General features: G+C 49.2%; 1 protein-coding gene across 1 annotated transcript in view; it reads right to left on the bottom strand.

Annotated features, from left to right (window-relative positions):
- Positions 1-191: 191 nt before the first annotated feature.
- CIB4 (calcium and integrin binding family member 4) overlaps positions 192-19280 on the bottom strand; it is a 47786-nt gene continuing 28697 nt past the window's right edge. The window contains exons 4-7 of the mRNA XM_032653213.1: positions 11021-11162; positions 2741-2850; positions 1832-1920; positions 192-390 (exon numbers count right to left, since the gene is read on the bottom strand). Of these exons, the coding sequence (XP_032509104.1) occupies positions 360-390; positions 1832-1920; positions 2741-2850; positions 11021-11162 (372 nt within the window). The 3' untranslated portion in view covers positions 192-359. The remainder of the gene's footprint in view (positions 391-1831; positions 1921-2740; positions 2851-11020; positions 11163-19280) is intronic.

Genomic DNA, 19280 nt, shown 5'->3' on the forward strand with positions numbered 1-19280 from the left:
TGTATTTTCCTGGTGAATTTCATCCCATTTGGCCTGGTCCCTGCTGTGACATGTATTGACCTCAAAAGGACTGGCCATCCCAGTCTTGGCATCACTGGCGAACTTAAGCCCTAGAATGAACAGTTCTTAATAAAAAGTACTTCTATATGACCCTGCACTCAAAAAATGATGAACTGATGGAAAAAGGGAAAGGCTTTTCTTCTGCTTTATTGAATAAACAATATTCTAGAAGTGAGGGAGGGATGGGGACAAAGTCATCCTTCTAATCAGATCTCCCCCAGCGCCCCGCCCGCAGGGGGTTGAATTCCTAGTTCCAGGGGTCCCCCTCAAGGCCGCCAGAGCAGGTATTTGGGGTCACATCAGCACCCCCAGAAGTGAATCCGAAAGGAGCTGAAAGAAAGAATTCCATTAGCCACCTCGAGCCTGCAGTTGTAAAGCCCCCTCTGATTTCTGGGTTCACACCTCTTGTGTCCCTTTCTCTGAGTGATGGCCAGTTTGCAGCTCTCCCAAGCCAATTCAAAGCCTCCTTTGAGCAGCTCTAGAATGCAAAGGCTGTCCGAACCTTGTGGTGCTGGAAACAGTGGAAAGAAACGGGAGAGATTCAAAGAAAAAACTCAAGGCAGACAGGATTCCAGCTCCAGTCATGTGCTGGGCTGTTATGGAGGAAGAGGAATTACCTCGGTTGGGGGTGGGGGGTGGTCCAAGTGTGGATCCTCTTTTAGAGAGTCTGCCCAGGCTAAGCCCTCTGGCAACCATGTTGAAATGGAGGGCCCTCTGCTCCAGCCAGGCAGTTGGAAGAGGGCTGGACACCTGCCTGGAGCTGGCCAATCAGATTCTCTGAGAATTTAGAGCCAGAGCTGAGGGACATTCACTGAGCCGAATAGACATAAACTTGGCCGCTGTGGGAGGCCACATTTGGCCTCACGTCTGACAAAGCAGAGATTGCTGTTTGCACGTAAAGCAAAGTGCAGAGCTGTTGAGGACAGAGGCAGAGACTCTGGGCCCCCGACCAGGTGCTCTCTGAGGTCTATCTGTTTTTGTTCTTTTTTGAGTGGTTGGTTAAACCATTTTGAGTGGGCACTCTTCCTTGCTACCAAAATCACCTAGACTGAAGACCAAGGGCAGAAAGGGCCCAGGAGTGGCAGACACAGGCAAACAGATGCAGCTCAGTGCGAGAAGATTGCCCTAAAAGGGCTGTTCCTCATGAAACGGGCTGCCTTCAGTGGTGGTATGTTTCCCACAACTGTAAGGACCCAAATAAGACTGTTAAATACAGCCAGTATGGAGATGGCCGATTGTCTCAAAGGAGTTTGGACAGCTAACGACCATTAAGGCCCCTTTCTGCCTGATGGAAGGTTTGGAAATGGCTTGAGCTCTTCTCTGAGCTCTATCACCAGCATCTTCATCCCTGCCGCTCCCCCCGACATTTCCATGCCAATCCCCAGCTCCCAGTGACCACAGGAGGTTGTGGTGGCACGGCAGCAGGACCAACAGTGGCAAGGGCAACTCCCCAGGTCAGTCCTGGAGCCCAGCGGGCTTTGTGTTGGCTGTAGAGGGACGGCGCCTGAAGTCTGGACCACCCACGTCGTTTGCAAAGCCTGGAATGCAATCTCACCTTTGTCTTTTGAACCCCACTCCCTGTCTCTTTCCAGGTTACCTCATTTCTCAGAAGCTCCAGTTTTGCTGATGCTGAAAGAATCTGCGAATTGCCCTGGAAACTCATGACCTCACTGGGAAGACCAAGGTGTCCCATTGGCCGAGGGAGACTTGGTGGGGGGCTTCTTGTCCCCCACTATGCTGGGCATCCCCCCCTCACTCCAGAACACCTTACTTCATGAAGTCCGGAGATCTGGCCATCGCGTGTTCAAACTCTGAGAAAGACAGCATGTTGTCATTGTCCAGATCTGACTCATTCAGGACCTGGACAGGGGTGCAGAAGCAGCCAGAGAATCAGAAAGGGAGATGGGGGCGCAGGCGTGGGGGGCGAGCTCCACACGCTGAGTGCTACCATAAGCCAAGCTCTCGCTGGGTGCTTAGCGTCCCTGGAGTCCCCTGGGAAGCAGGTGCTCTATCCCTGCCCCAGACAAGGACACGGAGGTGCAGAGAGATGAGGTCATGTGCGTGGCTGTCTGGGACCTTGTGGGCTGGTCTCATCATGGGAAGAGTCCTCTTGGTGCCTCCAGGACAAACTTGGCAGTGAGAACGGGTGTGGGGTGATGGACAGGGTGACATCCCCCACCCGCTGTTGTCACCCAGTCACAGGCAGGGGCTCTGCACTGCAAGGGGCTCAGTCAGGGTGGGGAGGCAGCGATGAGCCCTCATGGTTTTATCTGCTCCTACTTCCCACCCAGACCAAAATGTTCTCATGGTCTTAGGACAAATGGGTCCATGGTTGTCTTCATGTCCTGCCGTACTTTGGACTGTCACTCTAGGACACCTGGGCGTTGTGCTGGAATTATGTAGGAGAGGGGATGTTGTGAAGTGTACACCTGAGGCTGACCTGCTGTTGGCCCACCTGCCTGCAGTGGCTGCAGTGTTGCTGGGAGGGCCCCTTGGGGTGGGCTACTGATCTGGAGACCCAGGAAGGGAGTCATGATCCTGGAGGAAGGACAGAAAATTGGGGGTAGTTGCTTCCAGTGAGCACCCATCCCTCAGTGCCCCTCACCCTGCCTGCCATCAAGAGGCTTCAGGTGATAGCGGGGCCCACACCAGCCACCGTCCCACAGCCCAGGGCACACACGTGGCCGGTGAGGTCGGTCAGCAGGTCCTCTGACACGTCGTCTCTGTTGAGCCGTTGAAGGATGATCCTCTGTAGGTCCTCCTCGTGGATGGAGCCGTTCTCATTAAAATCTGCAAAGAGGGGGCGGGGCCTGAGAGGAAGGGTGAGAGGAAAGGGGCTTCCTCGGCCTCCAAGAGTCCTGGAGCCACGGCACCAGCCAGGACCTACAGACTCCCACCAACCCCTGGGAGGCCCCGCAGAGCCCAACTATACCAGGTGGGCCTGAACCTGGGACTCAGGGAGACCTGGGCGGGCCTGAGGGGTGGGGCTCAGCAACGGCAGGGCAGGCTGCAGGCAAAGGTGGTGCTTAATAATAATAATAATAGGCATTGGTTGGGTCTGTACTACCTGCTCAGACTTCTCCTGAGGTCTTCACCTGTTTTAACTCACTGAATCTTCACAATTAACTTTTTATGAATCTCACTTTACCAAAGGGAAACTGAGGCACAGAGGGTTTTCTGGTTTGTCCACACAGCCAGGAAGTGAAAGGGCTGGCATTCAGACCTGGCTAGGCTGGTCCCCGGGTCCCACATCTACCATCATGCTGTGGAAAGTCCAACCCTGGAACTTACAGGTCAGTATATCTTTTGGTGGCTAGGAGTTGGGCAGCAAGGAGGAGTAGGAAGCAGCCTGGCTTTGGAGCCAGAGGACCTGGGCACAAGTCCCTGCTCCTGTCTCCCTGCATCAGGCTCAGAGATACACCAGGCTGGGTCCTGCCGACAAGGAGCTCCCAGGCTGGGTTGGGGTGCAGGGGAGACTGTCAGGTGCCCGAGTGGCTTGGCTCCAGGAAGAGAGGAACAGGCGTCCCAAGGACCCCAAGCGTTTCCAGATGGGCGTGTTCTTGTCTGGTTGGGGTTGGGGGTGTGAATGAGGAAGACTTCTTGGAAGAAGAGGCATCAGAGAAGCACTAAATGGCTTGGGACTGCAAAGATGGCAATTGGAGGAGGTGTCAGGGTCAGGGTCGCTGGGGACAGTGGCAGAGATCAGTTAGTTTTGAGGGGAGTGGAGGCTTGGGAGAAGGTCAGGGGTTGTCTGGAAGGTGAGCCAAACTGCAAAGGGCCTTGAATGCCAGGATGAGACAATTGTACTGACATTCTTGACAGCCCTCCCCTGGGACACCCAACGCAGTCCCTGAACCGCTCACCAGCCATGTAGTAACTTAGGCAGTCAACTTAGGCAGTCAACTTAGGCAGGTACAATAATTACCACCATGACAAACAGAGGTGCCAGGCTATGGTCTAAGTGCTTTGTATTTCACTGCATTTAATTCTCATAACACAGATGCAGAAACTGAGACACACAGAGATTAAATAACCATGTTTACTTCCTTAATCTCATTTCAGCCTATTACCTCATCAATACGCTGATGAATCCCAAATTTGTGTCTTCAGCCTGGGCTTCTCCCTGAACTCCAGGCTCATATATCCACCTGCGTTCCTGTCCTCTCTACCTGGAGGACTAACAGTTCTCTTAAACTCAACCTGTCCAAACCCAACTCCTGATACGCCCCCGTCCGCCCTGGCCCCTAACCTGCAGCACTCAGAGCTGCCCCTTGGCGAATGGGTAACTCTACCCTTCCAGTCTCTTGGCCAGTCAGGTTGGAGTCATCCTTGACTGTCTTCTCCCCTCCCAGCTCTAGCCCCAGAGGCAGTAAACCCAGCCTGAGGTCTCCTCCTCACTGCACTGCCTCCACCCTGGTCCAGCCACCATCCCAGCTCTCTAAGACCCCGCAGCAGCCTCCTAACCAGTTTCCCTGTTCTCAGTCTGCCCCCTTCAGTCTCTTCTCCACTCGGCAGCCAGAGTGGTCCTGTTCATCCTTCACAGCCTCCCATCTCAGCCAGAGGACAGCCCGGTCCCAACAGTGATCCCCGAGGTCCACCCTGCCCTCACTCTGCCTCTTTGCCCTTCCTCCATCGGGCCAGGCACGCTCCTGCCTCAGGACCTTTGCACTGTGGTTCCCCCTTCCTGGAACACACTCACCCCAGAGTTCCTTTGGGTCTTTATTCAAATGCCAGCTTCCCCCAGGGCACTGCTCAGAACCTGTCTAAAATTACACTTCCTGTCCCTTTCTCTGCTTCATTTTCTCCCAACACCGAAGACTACCTAACACACTATACGTTTCACTTGTCAGCTTGTTTATTTCCCTCCACCAGAACATAAATTCCACGAGGGCAGCAAGTTTTATCTTTTGGTCACTACTGTATTCCTGACTCCTACAATAGTGCCTGGAACAGAGCAGGTGCTCAATGAATATTTGTTGAGTGAGTGAATGAATGAACCACCCAAGGTCACACATTGGTAAGCGATGGAAACAAGAGGAAACCCAGGAAGTCTGACTCTATGGTCAGTCTATGCTCTCAATCACTCATAACTCTAAAATGTCCAATTTTTAGCTGGGCCCAGAGTGGAGGAATGCCTTTGCTGATGTCATAGGATCCTTCTGTGGTAGAGCCTAGACTTTTGTCTCTGTTTCCCAAGGAAGGGTATGGATGTGGAAGGTACAACTGAGCACCTAACCCATTAAGCAGGGGGCTCTCCCCTGGCTGAATGTTGATCAGCCCCAGGGGCCGGAGGCTAAGGCCCAAGATGTTCATCTGAGCTCTCCCTGCACAACTCTGCTATGACACGCCACGGGTAATGGATCAGATCTGGTGGGGGGAGGTGCAGAGGGGCCAGCACTGGACTGGAGGGAGTGGGTCCCCGCAGTGACATTGCACTGCTGACGAGAAGCTCTGCAGCCTCTCCCTGAGGCCCCGCATTGTCCCCAGGAGTCCTGCTGGCCCAGCTCCCATATGCAGAGACTACAGCAAAGCGACATGGCTTTGGTCCCAAGCCACCTGAAAACAGAATAATTTGCTGGAGTAAAAGGTAGTCCCGGACAGTTCCCCTTCTTTGGTGGCGCAAGGGCAGAACAGCCTGGGAAAGGGCTGGGGGCAGGGAGCTCTAGGCTACTGGCCAGCCCATGTGGCCTCAGCAGCCTCATGACCTGCGTCCGGCCACTCTGGGGAGAGGAGTGTCTTCTTCTTGCTGTTTCCCAGCAACGAGGGAGATTAGAGAGCTGGTGGGCTCAGCCTTCATGTCCCCCCAAAAGCCTCTGGCCGTCATCATTCCAATCTCTCTGTCATGTTATTCCTTGCAATTTACAAAGTACTTTCACAAAAATTAGCTCATTTGATTGAGTGAGGCAAGGCAGGCTTTCACCACTATTCCCACGGAACTGAGGTTGCCTCTTCGCCTCTCCCAGCCGCTAGCATCCCTGTGTCAGATCCTGGGAAGGTTTGGGAGGATCCGCTGCAGGTGCTCTGGCTGAGGGTAATTTACAACTGGTGGAAGCCGTGCTGACTGGAGCAGGAAAGCAGTGCTGGGATGCTGGTCTCTGACAGGTAGAAAGTCTCCCCAGAGGTGCTGAGAGAGGGGGATCGATCAGTTGGAGGCCAGGAGGGTCCCTCAAAGCAGAAACTGGAGCCCAGTGGGTATGTCCTGGTAGGTGTGGCTGGCCTGCTGGACTTGACTGAGAGCCATTCACCCCTTCCTTCTTCCTAACAGAATTGCAATTCTTGTTCACGATGACACCATGTCCAGCTTAAAATACTCCACCCTCCAGTATGCTTTGTGGCTATGTGTGACCATGTAACACAGTTCCAGCCGATGAAGTTATAGCCAAAGTTGCTGGGTGGAGCTTCCAAGAAAGTTTGCGAAAGAAGAGTAGACTTCGTCTGTGCCCTTGAACGTCCATTTTGTCCTTATCCCTTCTCACGTCCCTTTTTCTTCCTGCCTGGAATGACGAGATGCCTGTAGGCACAGAAAATATCTTGTGACTCTGAGGACAACAGTCCCATTAAAGATGGGAGATTAGGAGGCTTGAAGGAGCCAGGCCCTTGGTTGCTTCCTGGAGCCATTACCTCAGCTCTGGACTGCCTGAATCCAGGATTTTTTTTTTTTTTAAACAGGTATGTTCTTACACATAACCAAGTGCAATCCTAACTGATACAGTAGGTCAGAGCAGTAGTTCCCAAGCTCTGCTGCACCTTACAACCACCCAGGGAGGACTTCCCTGGTGGTGCAGTGGTTACGAATCCGCCTGCCAATGCAGGGGATACGGGTTCAAGCCCTTGTCCGGGAAGATCCCACATGCCGCGGAGCAACGAAGCCCGTGCGCCACAACTACTGAGCCTGTGCTCTAGAGCCCGCAAGCCACAATTACTGAGCCCATGTGCCACAACTACTGAAGCCTGTGTGCCTAGAGCCCGTGCTCTGCAACAAGAGAAGCCACCGCGATGAGAAGCCTGCGCGCCGCAACGAAGAGTAGCCCCCGCTCTCTGCAACTAGAGGAAGCCCGCGTGCAGCAACGGAGACCCAACACAGCCAGAAGTAAATAAATAAAATAAATAAATATATATATATAAAAAAGAATCGCCCAGAGAGTTTTAGAAAAGCCCACCAACCAGGGCATACCCAACACCATTACATCAAATCTCTGTAGCTGGGACCCAAGCAACCATAGGCCTTAAAAACTCCAGGGCTAATCCCAGTGAACAGCCATGTGGGAGAACCAGTGGGTTAGAGCCGTGCTTCGGAAACTTTACGGTGCAGGGGAACCACCTGGGGGTCTTGTTAAAAGGCAGATTCTGATTCAGTAAGTGGAAGGTGAGACCTGAAATTCTGCATTTCTAGCAAGCCCTCTGGCAACGTTGATGCTGCTGGGACATAGGCCACACTTGGTGCACCGAGGGGTTAGAACACTGAGTTAGGTCTTCAGACTTTGGCTAAGAACGACCCCAACACCATCCTCTCCTTTCTTCCTCCTTCTCCTGACCCTTCTTTTTATTCCTCCTCTTCTTCCTTCACTGCTACCACTACCACCTCAATTGATAGAGCAGCCATCACAGGCCAGGCACCAGGCTCAGAGATTCACACATCCCGTCTTTAATCTTGCTGACGGCTCTGTGAGGTAACAAATCTTCTGAGCCCGAAGAGAATTCAGATTTGCCTGAGTCTAGCTGATGAAGCCTTGGAGTTTATGAGTCCCTAGGCATCTATTTGCACTGCTGATTTGCATGAAGGCTCTGTGCTTTTTGTTTCTGTACTTGAGCTCAAGGAGGAAGGAAACTGCCCGAGGGGGCCCTGGAGAGAGGGCGGGGGTGGGGGGGGCGGGGGGGGGGAAGATACAGGGACAGTGTGGGGGACAGGGAGTGTCTCCTCCTTATGTGACCTGAGGACCCTGTCTGACTTCTCAGGAGGAAGGGTATTCTCCCCATTCCTGAGCTGAACACAATTGAGCTCCTGAGGCTTGAACAGCAAGAGAACCTGCTACTCTTCTAAGTTCCCTGAAGGCTTGGGTGTTTTTGTTTGTTTAGCTCTAGAAACCACGGAAAGACAGCTGAGGCAGACATCTTTTGGAGCATCTGCCCAGCCTACTCTTTGCCGTTCCTGAGCAGCATCTCCACCCCCAGTGGTTGGCATCTGGAGCCATGTTTATTTATGTGGCTCTGCTTCTTCTTGGTTGTGGTTTATTGGGCAAGGTTGGTCCCCTAACCTAGGGGCAGCTGGATCCCTGGTTTGGCTGAGCCAATCAGCATCTCTTGAGAAAACAGAAGTGAGAAACAGAGATGCTTGTGGCTGGTCAGTCATAGTGAAGCCCGAAGGCCATGTGGAGGCCAGGGTGGTCATCTTTGGCCCATAGGCACAGAGGCTTAAAAATCAGATCAGCAGAAAGAGGAGGCACACGGAGAGAAGCAGAGATGAGAGACCAGGCAGCAACAGAGAGAAAAGGAGAAAGTAGCGACCTCGCTTCCTGGCCACTTTCCAGCTGCAGCCTAGGCTCTCGCGAGTCCTGCTTCACTTCTACCATGGGTTCCACACTGCTTATAGTGAACAAGCTCCAGTGCCCTCCTCCCCCCATGATCTGCACCTCTTGGCATTCACGCTTTTGTATAATCCACATACCCCTCTTGTGTGGGTGGGCACTTACTTCTAAGCAGTGGAATTTGGCAACAGAGATGTCATTTCCTGATTACAATATGTTATATTGCCAGCAGACTGGCTCCAGAGACTCCCTAGCTGTCTTTCAAGAAGCAAGTGGCCATGTTGGAAGGCCCATGTGACGAGAAGCACAGGTCAGCCTCTGGAAACTGAGGGCAGCCTCCAGTCAATAGCAAGAGAGAAGCCCGGGCTCTAAGCTCTGTAGACACAAGGAGATGAATTCTGCCAACAACTGGAGTGAGCTTGTAAGTAGATTCATCTCCCCGTCAAGCATTCTCTAGGCAAGCATGCAGGCCAGCCAAAGCCTTCACTGCAGCCTTGTGAAACGCTAAGGCGAGGAACCGACTAAGTTGTGTCCAGACTCTTAACCCACAGAAACTGTGAGATTATAAATATGTGTCATCTGAAGCCACTAAGTTTGTGGTGGCTTATTACACAGCGATGGAAAACTAATGTACTGCTGCTCTTCATCTGTTATCTTTAAAAAAATTTATTTAATTAATTAATTTATTTATTTTTGGCTGTGTTGGGTCTTCGTTGCTGCACGCGGGCTTTCTCTAGTTGCGGCGAGCAGGGGCTACTCTTCATTGCGGTGCACAGGCTTCTCACTGCGGTGGCTTCTCTTGTTGCAGAGCACGGGCTCTAGGCACACGGGCTTCAGTAGTTGTGGCTTGCAGGCTCTAGAACGCAGGCTCAGTAGTTGTGGTGCATGGGCTTAGTTACTCCACAGCATGTGGGATCTTCCCGGACCATGGCTCGAACCCGTGTCCCCTGCATTGGCAGGCAGATTCTTATCCACTGTGTCACCAAGGAAGCCCCCATCTGATGCCTTTTACACAGGTAAATTCCTGTTACTTACAACCTGAAGTGAGCACGTAGCCTGGGCCAGCATTCTTTTATCCTTACCTGAGTTGCTTTGAGTCTGCCCTGGTATATATGGTTTAGAGGTCAGAATGAGATTTGTTCATAGTTTTTACACAAAATTTGCCTCCTTTCTTCTGGATTTCTTTCATGGACTCTCCCCTCTTTACACTTTTGAGGGGAAAAGTGCCCCAAACTCTCCGATTCTTCAAGTCAGAAAGAGATCAGGGTTTCTATCAGTCCATGATGCCACTTACTGAAGCTCACCTTCAGGCTAAAAAAGTAAAAAACTAAAAGGGGGAGAACCATTCGTACCATTTCCTTTTTTCAAGTGTCAGCTCTGCTTCTGGTAGCTTTCTAGTGTCATCAGGTAGTTGATATTTATATTTCATTTAGAGTTTATAGTAGCTATCTGCAGAAGTGACAGTATGATAGGAGCTTACTCAGCTATTCTCAGCAGGGGAACCTGTGATTTCATTTGAGTTTCTCTTTTTCTGCTTTTTCTACTAAGCTTGAGAACATATCAGATACAAAAATATCATTAAGCCCTTTTTACAGATGGGAACACTGAGCTCTCATAGGTGCATCTGGTTTAAAAGTCCTCCACCCCATTCTATCCAACTCCACTTGGGTGAGGCAGGAATAAGATGGTGTCCACCCTGTGGAGACAGAGCGGGGGCTGACAGAAAAAGAAGGCAGGTGAGATGCCAAACTATACAAACCTAAATGTACAAGTCTTTTGGGCCAAGGATTTCTCATGATGAGCCTGAAGCCTTGCATGTGGTCTGTTTGAAGGCTTTGTTTCTTTCCTTTTGGTCCCTTTTGAGAATTTCAGGGATCCTGGATGTGCTAAGTGTTCGTGAAACTGCTGCAGAGCAGAACTTTAGCGGAGCCTTGTGGCTCCCAGACAAGATCAGAAACAAAAAATGTCATAGGGCCTCAGAGATGATCTCAAGCCCCTCATTTTTAAGATGAGGAAACTGAGGCCCTAAAAATTAAAATGATGTGTCCAAGGTTTCTTAGCTATCAATGGCTGAACTAGTTTCAGTGTTTAAATCTCTTAACTTCTTCAAAATAAACATAACTCCTTCATACCCATATATAGTCCTGTCTTTCTCTCTCTCTCTCTCTCTGGCCTGCCCACACTACGGTCATGAAATATCAACACCGATGACTCCATTTGCCTCTGATGGCATGGAGGGGAAGTCATCAATCCGTGAGAGTAGTACTCCTCAACCGTTAAAAAAAAGTCTACAGCACTTGAGAAGCATAGTGCCCATGAGTACTCAAGTAAACCCCAACTAACCTCATCACACCAATGCATTGACGTCGACGGGTTCCAGTTGCGGTATTTATTCCATGGCAATTGGCCCATCACTCAATCCCCACAGCACCCACCGTAAATGCGGAAGGCGTACTCGATCTTCAAGCTGGGGCAGGCCTGCTCGCTAAACACAGATGCCATGCCCAGCACATCCTCGAAGGAGGACGCATCGTTGTGGGAGAACACTCTGCAGATTCGGTCTCTGAAAGGGTTGACCTGTGGGTGGGGAGGAGGAAAAAGAGGAGGGAGGCTTATCCATGTCAGGTTCATGCCTCCCTGGGTCTTGTTAATCTATCAGAAGCGCAGTGTCCTGGGTTTGAGAAGAAAACAATAACAGCAACCTAAATATTGGAGTAGATGTTGGGTCAATAAGCCAGGACCGCGGACACGACGGAGGGTACCTGGGCTGAAGGACCACGCTTAACATCACTCTCCCCACTGTCATCTCCTGCACGTACATTCCACAGGCTCATTGTTTGGTTGTTAAAAATGGGATAAAAATTGTTTATGATTCACTCTCCAGAGTAACCTACTATCAACATATTGATGTAGAAGTCAGACAGACCCAGGTTTCAGTCCTGGCTTCACTATTTACTAGTGATTATTTTACATAATCTCCAGGGCCTAAGATTTCTCATCTACAAGATAGGGTGGGATAATACTGTACCTACTTAACAGGTTTGCTGTGAGGATTAAATAGGATAGGTTTAAAATTGCACAATGACTAATAAATAACACTCAACAGATGGTAGCTGTAAGTTGTTATATAACGTCTACAGATAGTATAATTGGTACAGCAATTTTCATTTTTAAACCAGCTCGTTGTCAAATTCGAGTCCCAAATGGGTAAGGGTCATGTGAGTTTAGAAGCTCTGATTCCCCTAAATTGGGCCTGGCCAGGGTCATTCATGAGCGGTCCCTTCTGAGCTGGTACTACAAGGTTCTAAGCAAACACCCCAGCCACTTCTCAACCCGTTCAGAGGCAGCTCACTAAGGTCACCTTGCTACTCTCCATCCAGGCCCCAGGAATGGGCAGGTGGGGTGGGCTGTGGGTTAGAAGGGATGGACAGATCTAATGAGAGTTAAAGTCACAGAACAAGCTTGGAAATATTTAAAAGTAGCAGGTCCATCTTTGGCATCCTCGTCTTCCTGCTTTCTGTGTCTCTAATCCACCCCCACCTGCTAAGATTCCTCGGCCCGCAATTGCTCAGGGGCCCAGCCGGTGCCTGCTCTAAACTCACCCTGCCTGTTGGCAGGCCTTACCAGATCCCAGCTCTGTTCTGGTGTTCCAAAATGACCTCTGATCCCTCCCTTCTCACCAACCAAAATTCCTTTTCCTTAGATGCATCTCAGCTAAGGAAGCTATTTGATTCTGCGAATTCACACAGCAGTTCCTCAGTATTCCAAATTTTTAGTTAGTTGAAACAAATCTTTAGTTGATTTTTCTAGTCCCCTTTCACTGACAAGGTATTTCTTCAAGGCTCCAGGCTTCATGCAAAAGGATTAGTTCCACTGCACACACGGCCCTATCATCTCCCTCACTAAACCCCGTCCCCAGCCTCTCTGAGCCCCTGTCCTTGTCTGTCACTCCTTAGGGCTGCCCTAGCTTCAGCCAACACTTCGTTCTCTGGTTTTGATGTCTCCATTTTGGGGTCATGAGAATTTCTCTTTCATTTCTTTTGAACTCAGCTACAATGTTAAAATCTATGGTTTAATTTTATTTGGTATTCCTATATATTTGAGAAGGGAGAGGGGACATTCTGAATCACCCCACGTGGCTGTGCAGTTCTCAAACCTTAGTGAGCATACAAGTTATCTGAGGTCCTTCTTAAAACCATGAATTGTAACTCCCACCCTCAGAGATCCTGATCTAGAAGGTCTGGGGTGTAGCCCAGTGGTATGGATTGAATTGTGGCTCCCCCCAACTTTATATGTTGGAGCTCTGATCCCCAGTACCTCAGAATGTGACCTCATTTGGAAATAGGGTCGTTGTAGACGTGATTAGTTAAGATGAGTGTATATGAAGTAGGGTGGGCCCTGCATCCAATATGAATGGTGTCCTTATAAAAGGGGAAATTTAGGTTCAGAGACATGCAGTCAGGGAGAACACCACGTGAAGGTGAAGGCAGAGATCGGGGTGACATGTGTACAAGCCAAGGAATGCCAACGATTGCCAGAAAACTACCAGAAGCCAGGAGAGAGGCACGGAAAAGATTCTTCCCCACAGCCCTCAGAAGGAACCAACCCTGCAGACACCATGATCTCAGGCTTCCAGCCTCCAGAACTGTGAGACAGTAAATTTCTGTTGTTCAATCTACATAGTTGTGATACTTTGTTATGGCAGCCTTAGTAAACCAGTACACCCAGGAATCTTCACTGTAGATAAGATTCTCAGGTGACAGGATTAATCCCATATATATCTATATATACACATATATGTTGGAGGAGTGGCCAGGGTCCAGGAGAATCCAGGCTGCCCTGTTAGATCTTCCAGACCAGCTCCTATCTCCCCCATCTTTTAACCTCCACCTCCCCTAGAAAAGTTGGCTTGCCTGCTTCAGACGAATCCTGCTAAGGGCAGTCTTCTGTGATGTGTTCCACCTAGCTAAGTGCCTCTACAGATAACTTGGCCAAATTTTAACTAAATTAACGCTCGCAAATGGATAGGCGGCTTAACAAGATTCCTGCAAGGAAACCACAATTGAAGATAATGTTCATAATACAAACGCCAAGTGAACCAGAAAATGGGCAGATACCTCTCCTACTTAAAATGTGAGCTCTTCTCTATGAGGTAGAAACAAGGAGAATTCAATCAGACATAATGAGAAGTCCCAGCTCCAGTTCTCTTTTCCTGCACTCAGACAGGTGCAAGGTGGGTCAACAAGCTCACTGCCTAAGCGTCTATCCAACTACTGAACGATGTACCAATCTCCCCTTCCCTCGGGGCAGCCCCACTACTTGGCTTTGCTGGGAGTGATGGGGGAGGGGAGAATAATTACCAGGAAATCAATTCACTCCCCCTTAGACCCATGTCACGTAACTGTTATCCACCTGCGCGCGCGCGCGCACACACACACACACACACACACACACACACACCTTGTTTCACAGAGATTGGGAAGCCAGCTGTTGGTGTGGCACCTGCTGGTAGCAAGAACAGTACATGAACAGAACACGGTGACCACAGATTCTGTTGGAAGATGCAGAGAAAATCCTGCTGAAGGTGTACAGAAATATGCATTAGAGCAAAATTCACACTGTGGAAAATTGGCTAAATAGTTGAAGAAAAGTACAGCTGTTTCTAACATGGTTTCCCTAGATTCTGTCTCAATAATGAAACACATGAAGAACCACATTTCTGTGAGTCACTAAAGGAAAGAGGCAATGTGGACTGAACAGTACATTACTTCCTTAATAAAGACACCATTTATGGGAAGATTTGTCTGAGTGTAATCACTGATGGAGTGGCTGCTTCCTGATGAAAATGGATTCTGGGTAAGGGTGCAATGATGTTGATACATGTGTAGCTACTCCCTGCAGCATTCCCTTCAGGCTACTGTAGTGAAGAGCTTAGATCCAGAAGTGCACGAGTGCTGTAGGATGCATTGATGTGATTGGTTTTTTTTTTTTTAAGGAGTTTAAAATATAGTAAAACTTCTAAAATGATTTGTATTCAGAAAGAGACTATGAAAATCTTTTGAACCACACGGAGGTTTGCTGCCTATCTATTGGCAGAGCACTTAAAATAGCCATCGAACATGAAGAGGATTTATTCTTGTACAAAAAGACAAGAGTTCTAAATTTGCTGAGCTTTTTATGTTAAGTGGCTGTTGACAGTTTGCTACTTCAGAGATATCCACCAAAATATGAATTCAAATTCTTCTGACTCTTCAAGGTAAAGGTGACTCATTTTAACAGTGAGTGAGAAAGTATTTGCTTTTCCAAAGAAACTCATGCTTTGGAGAGAATGTTTCGAAAATGAGATTTTTGTTGCTGAAAACATGTGATCTCACCTATAAAGATGCTTCTGTCTGCACACATGAAAAATATTAGAAACAGATTTTTCTAATCTGTTTGAAAATGATCCAGATGAAGAGTGGAGTTTGAGTCCATTTGTTAAAAATATAAAAACACAACGCTTTCCAATTATCTTGTAAGAGCCGCTGACTAATGTAATGGAGGATGGACATCTGCTAGCTTAATTTCAATCAAAAGCCTTTAATTGGTGGATGGGATTGAAAATAAGTACCGTAATTTAATATAGCAAATGATATATCTCTTCTCTTTGGATCAACTACAAGAGCCATTGAAAACAAACTCAGCTAGACCAGATTTCTAAACGGCTCTATCTCAAAGGGTTAAAGCAAGATTTCAAAGAGAAATGAAGCATATCCAATCACATTGCTTTCCCTGACACTGTTGTTATTAATTATAAGCAAACAACAAAATTGTGAAAGGAGGAAATTTTGTTATATAAAACGAAGGAGAATTTATGTAAAAAATATTTTACGTAATCTTTAATTTTAACGTTTTATTTTGCATGTTTATTTCATAACATAGTAGTGTTGTAGTAAGGGTATAGAGTTTATAAGTTAATATATGCATATTATGGGTGCATGCTCCGTATTTTTTTATTGCTGGGAATGCGTAATCAGAAATGTCTGGAGGTTTCTGATCTAGACTAACCCCTCGTGTCACAGATGTGGGAATGCGTGATCAGAAATGTCTGGAGGTTTCTGATCTAGACTAACCCCTCGTGTCACAGATGTGGGAATGCGTGATCAGAAATGTCTGGAGGTTTCTGATCTAGACTAACCAACCCCTCGTGTCACAGATGTGGGAATGCGTGATCAGAAATGTCTGGAGGTTTCTGATCTAGACTAACCAACCCCTCGTGTCACAGATGTGGGAATGCGTGATCAGAAATGTCTGGAGGTTTCTGGTCTAGACTAACCCCTCGTGTCACAGATGTGGGAATGCGTGATCAGAAATGTCTGGAGGTTTCTGATCTAGACTAACCCCTCGTGCCACAGATGTGGGAATGCGTGATCAGAAATGTCTGGAGGTTTCTGATCTAGACTAACCCCTCGTGCCACAGATGTGGGAATGCGTGATCAGAAATGTCTGGAGGTTTCTGATCTAGACTAACCCCTCGTGCCACAGATGTGGGAATGCGTGATCAGAAATGTCTGGAGGTTTCTGATCTAGACTAACCCCTCGTGCCACAGATGTGGGAATGCGTGATCAGAAATGTCTGGAGGTTTCTGATCTAGACTAACCCCTCGTGCCACAGATGTGGGAATGCGTGATCAGAAATGTCTGGAGGTTTCTGATCTAGACTAACCCCTCGTGTCACAGATGTGGGAATGCGTGATCAGAAATGTCTGGAGGTTTCTGATCTAGACTAACCAACCCCTCGTGTCACAGATGTGGGAATGCGTGATCAGAAATGTCTGGAGGTTTCTGATCTAGACTAACCCCTCGTGTCACAGATGTGGGAATGCGTGATCAGAAATGTCTGGAGGTTTCTGATCTAGACTAACCCCTCGTGTCACAGATGTGGGAATGCGTGATCAGAAATGTCTGGAGGTTTCTGATCTAGACTAACCCCTCGTGTCACAGATGTGGGAATGCGTGATCAGAAATGTCTGGAGGTTTCTGATCAAGACTAACCAACCCCTCGTGTCACAGATGTGGGAATGCGTGATCAGAAATGTCTGGAGGTTTCTGATCTAGACTAACCAACCCCTCGTGTCACAGATGTGGGAATGCGTGATCAGAAATGTCTGGAGTTTTCTGATCTAGACTAACCAACCCCTCGTGTCACAGATGTGGGAATGCGTGATCAGAAATGTCTGGAGGTTTCTGATCTAGACTAACCCCTCGTGTCACAGATGTGGGAATGCGTGATCACAAATGTCTGGAGGTTTCTGATCTAGACTAACCCCTCGTGTCACAGATGTGGGAATGCGTGATCAGAAATGTCTGGAGGTTTCTGATCTAGACTATCCCCTCGTGTCACAGATGTGGGAATGCGTGATCAGAAATGTCTGGAGGTTTCTGATCTAGACTAACCCCTCGTGTCACAGATGTGGGAATGCGTGATCAGAAATGTCTGGAGGTTTCTGATCTAGACTAACCAACCCCTCGTGTCACAGATGTGGGATGCGTGATCAGAAATGTCTGGAGGTTTCTGATCTAGACTAACCAACCCCTCGTGTCACAGATGTGGGAATGCGTGATCAGAAATGTCTGGAGGTTTCTGATCTAGACTAACCAACCCCTCGTGTCACAGATGTGGGAATGCGTGATCAGAAATGTCTGGAGGTTTCTGATCTAGACTAACCCCTCGTGTCACAGATGTGGGAATGCGTGATCAGAAATGTCTGGAGGTTTCTGATCTAGACTAACCCCTCGTGTCACAGATGTGGGAATGCGTGATCAGAAATGTCTGGAGGTTTCTGATCTAGACTAACCCCTCGTGTCACAGATGTGGGAATGCGTGATCAGAAATGTCTGGAGGTTTCTGATCTAGACTAACTCCTCGTGTCACAGATGTGGGAATGCGTGATCAGAAATGTCTGGAGGTTTCTGATCTAGACTAACCCCTCGTGTCACAGATGTGGGAATGCGTGATCAGAAATGTCTGGAGGTTTCTGATCTAGACTATCCCCTCGTGTCACAGATGTGGGAATGCGTGATCAGAAATGTCTGGAGGTTTCTGATCTAGACTAACCCCTCGTGTCACAGATGTGGGAATGCGTGATCAGAAATGTCTGGAGGTTTCTGATCTAGACTAACCAACCCCTCGTGTCACAGATGTGGGATGCGTGATCAGAAATGTCTGGAGGTTTCTGATCTAGACTAACCAACCCCTCGTGTCACAGATGTGGGAATGCGTGATCAGAAATGTCTGGAGGTTTCTGATCTAGACTAACCAACCCCTCGTGTCACAGATGTGGGAATGCGTGATCAGAAATGTCTGGAGGTTTCTGATCTAGACTAACCCCTCGTGTCACAGATGTGGGAATGCGTGATCAGAAATGTCTGGAGGTTTCTGATCTAGACTAACCCCTCGTGCCACAGATGTGGGAATGCGTGATCAGAAATGTCTGGAGGTTTCTGATCTAGACTAACCCCTCGTGCCACAGATGTGGGAATGCGTGATCAGAAATGTCTGGAGGTTTCTGATCTAGACTAACCCCTCGTGCCACAGATGTGGGAATGCGTGATCAGAAATGTCTGGAGGTTTCTGATCTAGACTAACCCCTCGTGTCACAGATGTGGGAATGCGTGATCAGAAATGTCTGGAGGTTTCTGATCTAGACTAACCCCTCGTGCCACAGATGTGGGAATGCGTGATCAGAAATGTCTGGAGGTTTCTGATCTAGACTAACCCCTCGTGCCACAGATGTGGGAATGCGTGATCAGAAATGTCTGGAGGTTTCTGATCTAGACTAACCCCTCGTGTCACAGATGTGGGAATGCGTGATCAGAAATGTCTGGAGGTTTCTGATCTAGACTAACCCCTCGTGTCACAGATGTGGGAATGCGTGATCAGAAATGTCTGGAGGTTTCTGATCTAGACTAACCCCTCGTGTCACAGATGTGGGAATGAGGACCTGGGTGGGGGGTTGACTTGCCCAAGGTCATTCAGCAAGCGAGTGGGAGCCCAGGACCCAGGTCTTCTGAACCTGCCTGGTACGGTTCCCACCTCAGTGCCTTGCGCCACGTAACTCTCAAAAGAGACAGGTGGTGATGAGGCCAAGCGTTATGACCCGAAAAACCTTTTTTGACAAGAAGTGCAAAAATAGAGCCCAGATTGAAGTCAAAGAAGTGGCCCCTGGCCTCTGAGAGCTCTAGGGTGACAGGAGCAAATGCTGAAGGAGGGAGAAGCCCAGAGGGGAAGGGGAAGGCAGCATGGGGCCATCAGGCTGGGGAATGCTGGAGGAACAGAGTGAGGAGCAGGGCAGGTATTGACTGCAGCGCGAGGGCCAGAGCTGTGTCCGCGCCCTGGAGGCTGCGGTGACCGGTAGAGTTCTCTGTGAGGCCCGGCGGGCACCTGCCAGGAGAGTGTCCCAAGCCTGTCTCTGGTCCAACAACGGCAAGTTCCCTTCCCCCAGGTTTCCGGCGGCTCGCTTCCCAGAGGGAGATCCCGAGGCGCTGACTGCCCCTGTGACCAGGCGTCCCTGGCACACATGCAGCTCCCTGCAGAGGGCTGCTGATGGTGTTGCAGGGAGAGTTTCTAAGGGCCCAGGGGAGGCTGCCTCTGTGCCTCTCCCATCTCTCCACCCGGAGCCAAGCGCCAGCTCGGCCAGAATCCTCCGGTCCAGC

This window comes from Phocoena sinus, chromosome 13 (genome assembly GCF_008692025.1).
Source record: "Phocoena sinus isolate mPhoSin1 chromosome 13, mPhoSin1.pri, whole genome shotgun sequence".
NCBI lineage: Eukaryota > Metazoa > Chordata > Mammalia > Artiodactyla > Phocoenidae > Phocoena > Phocoena sinus.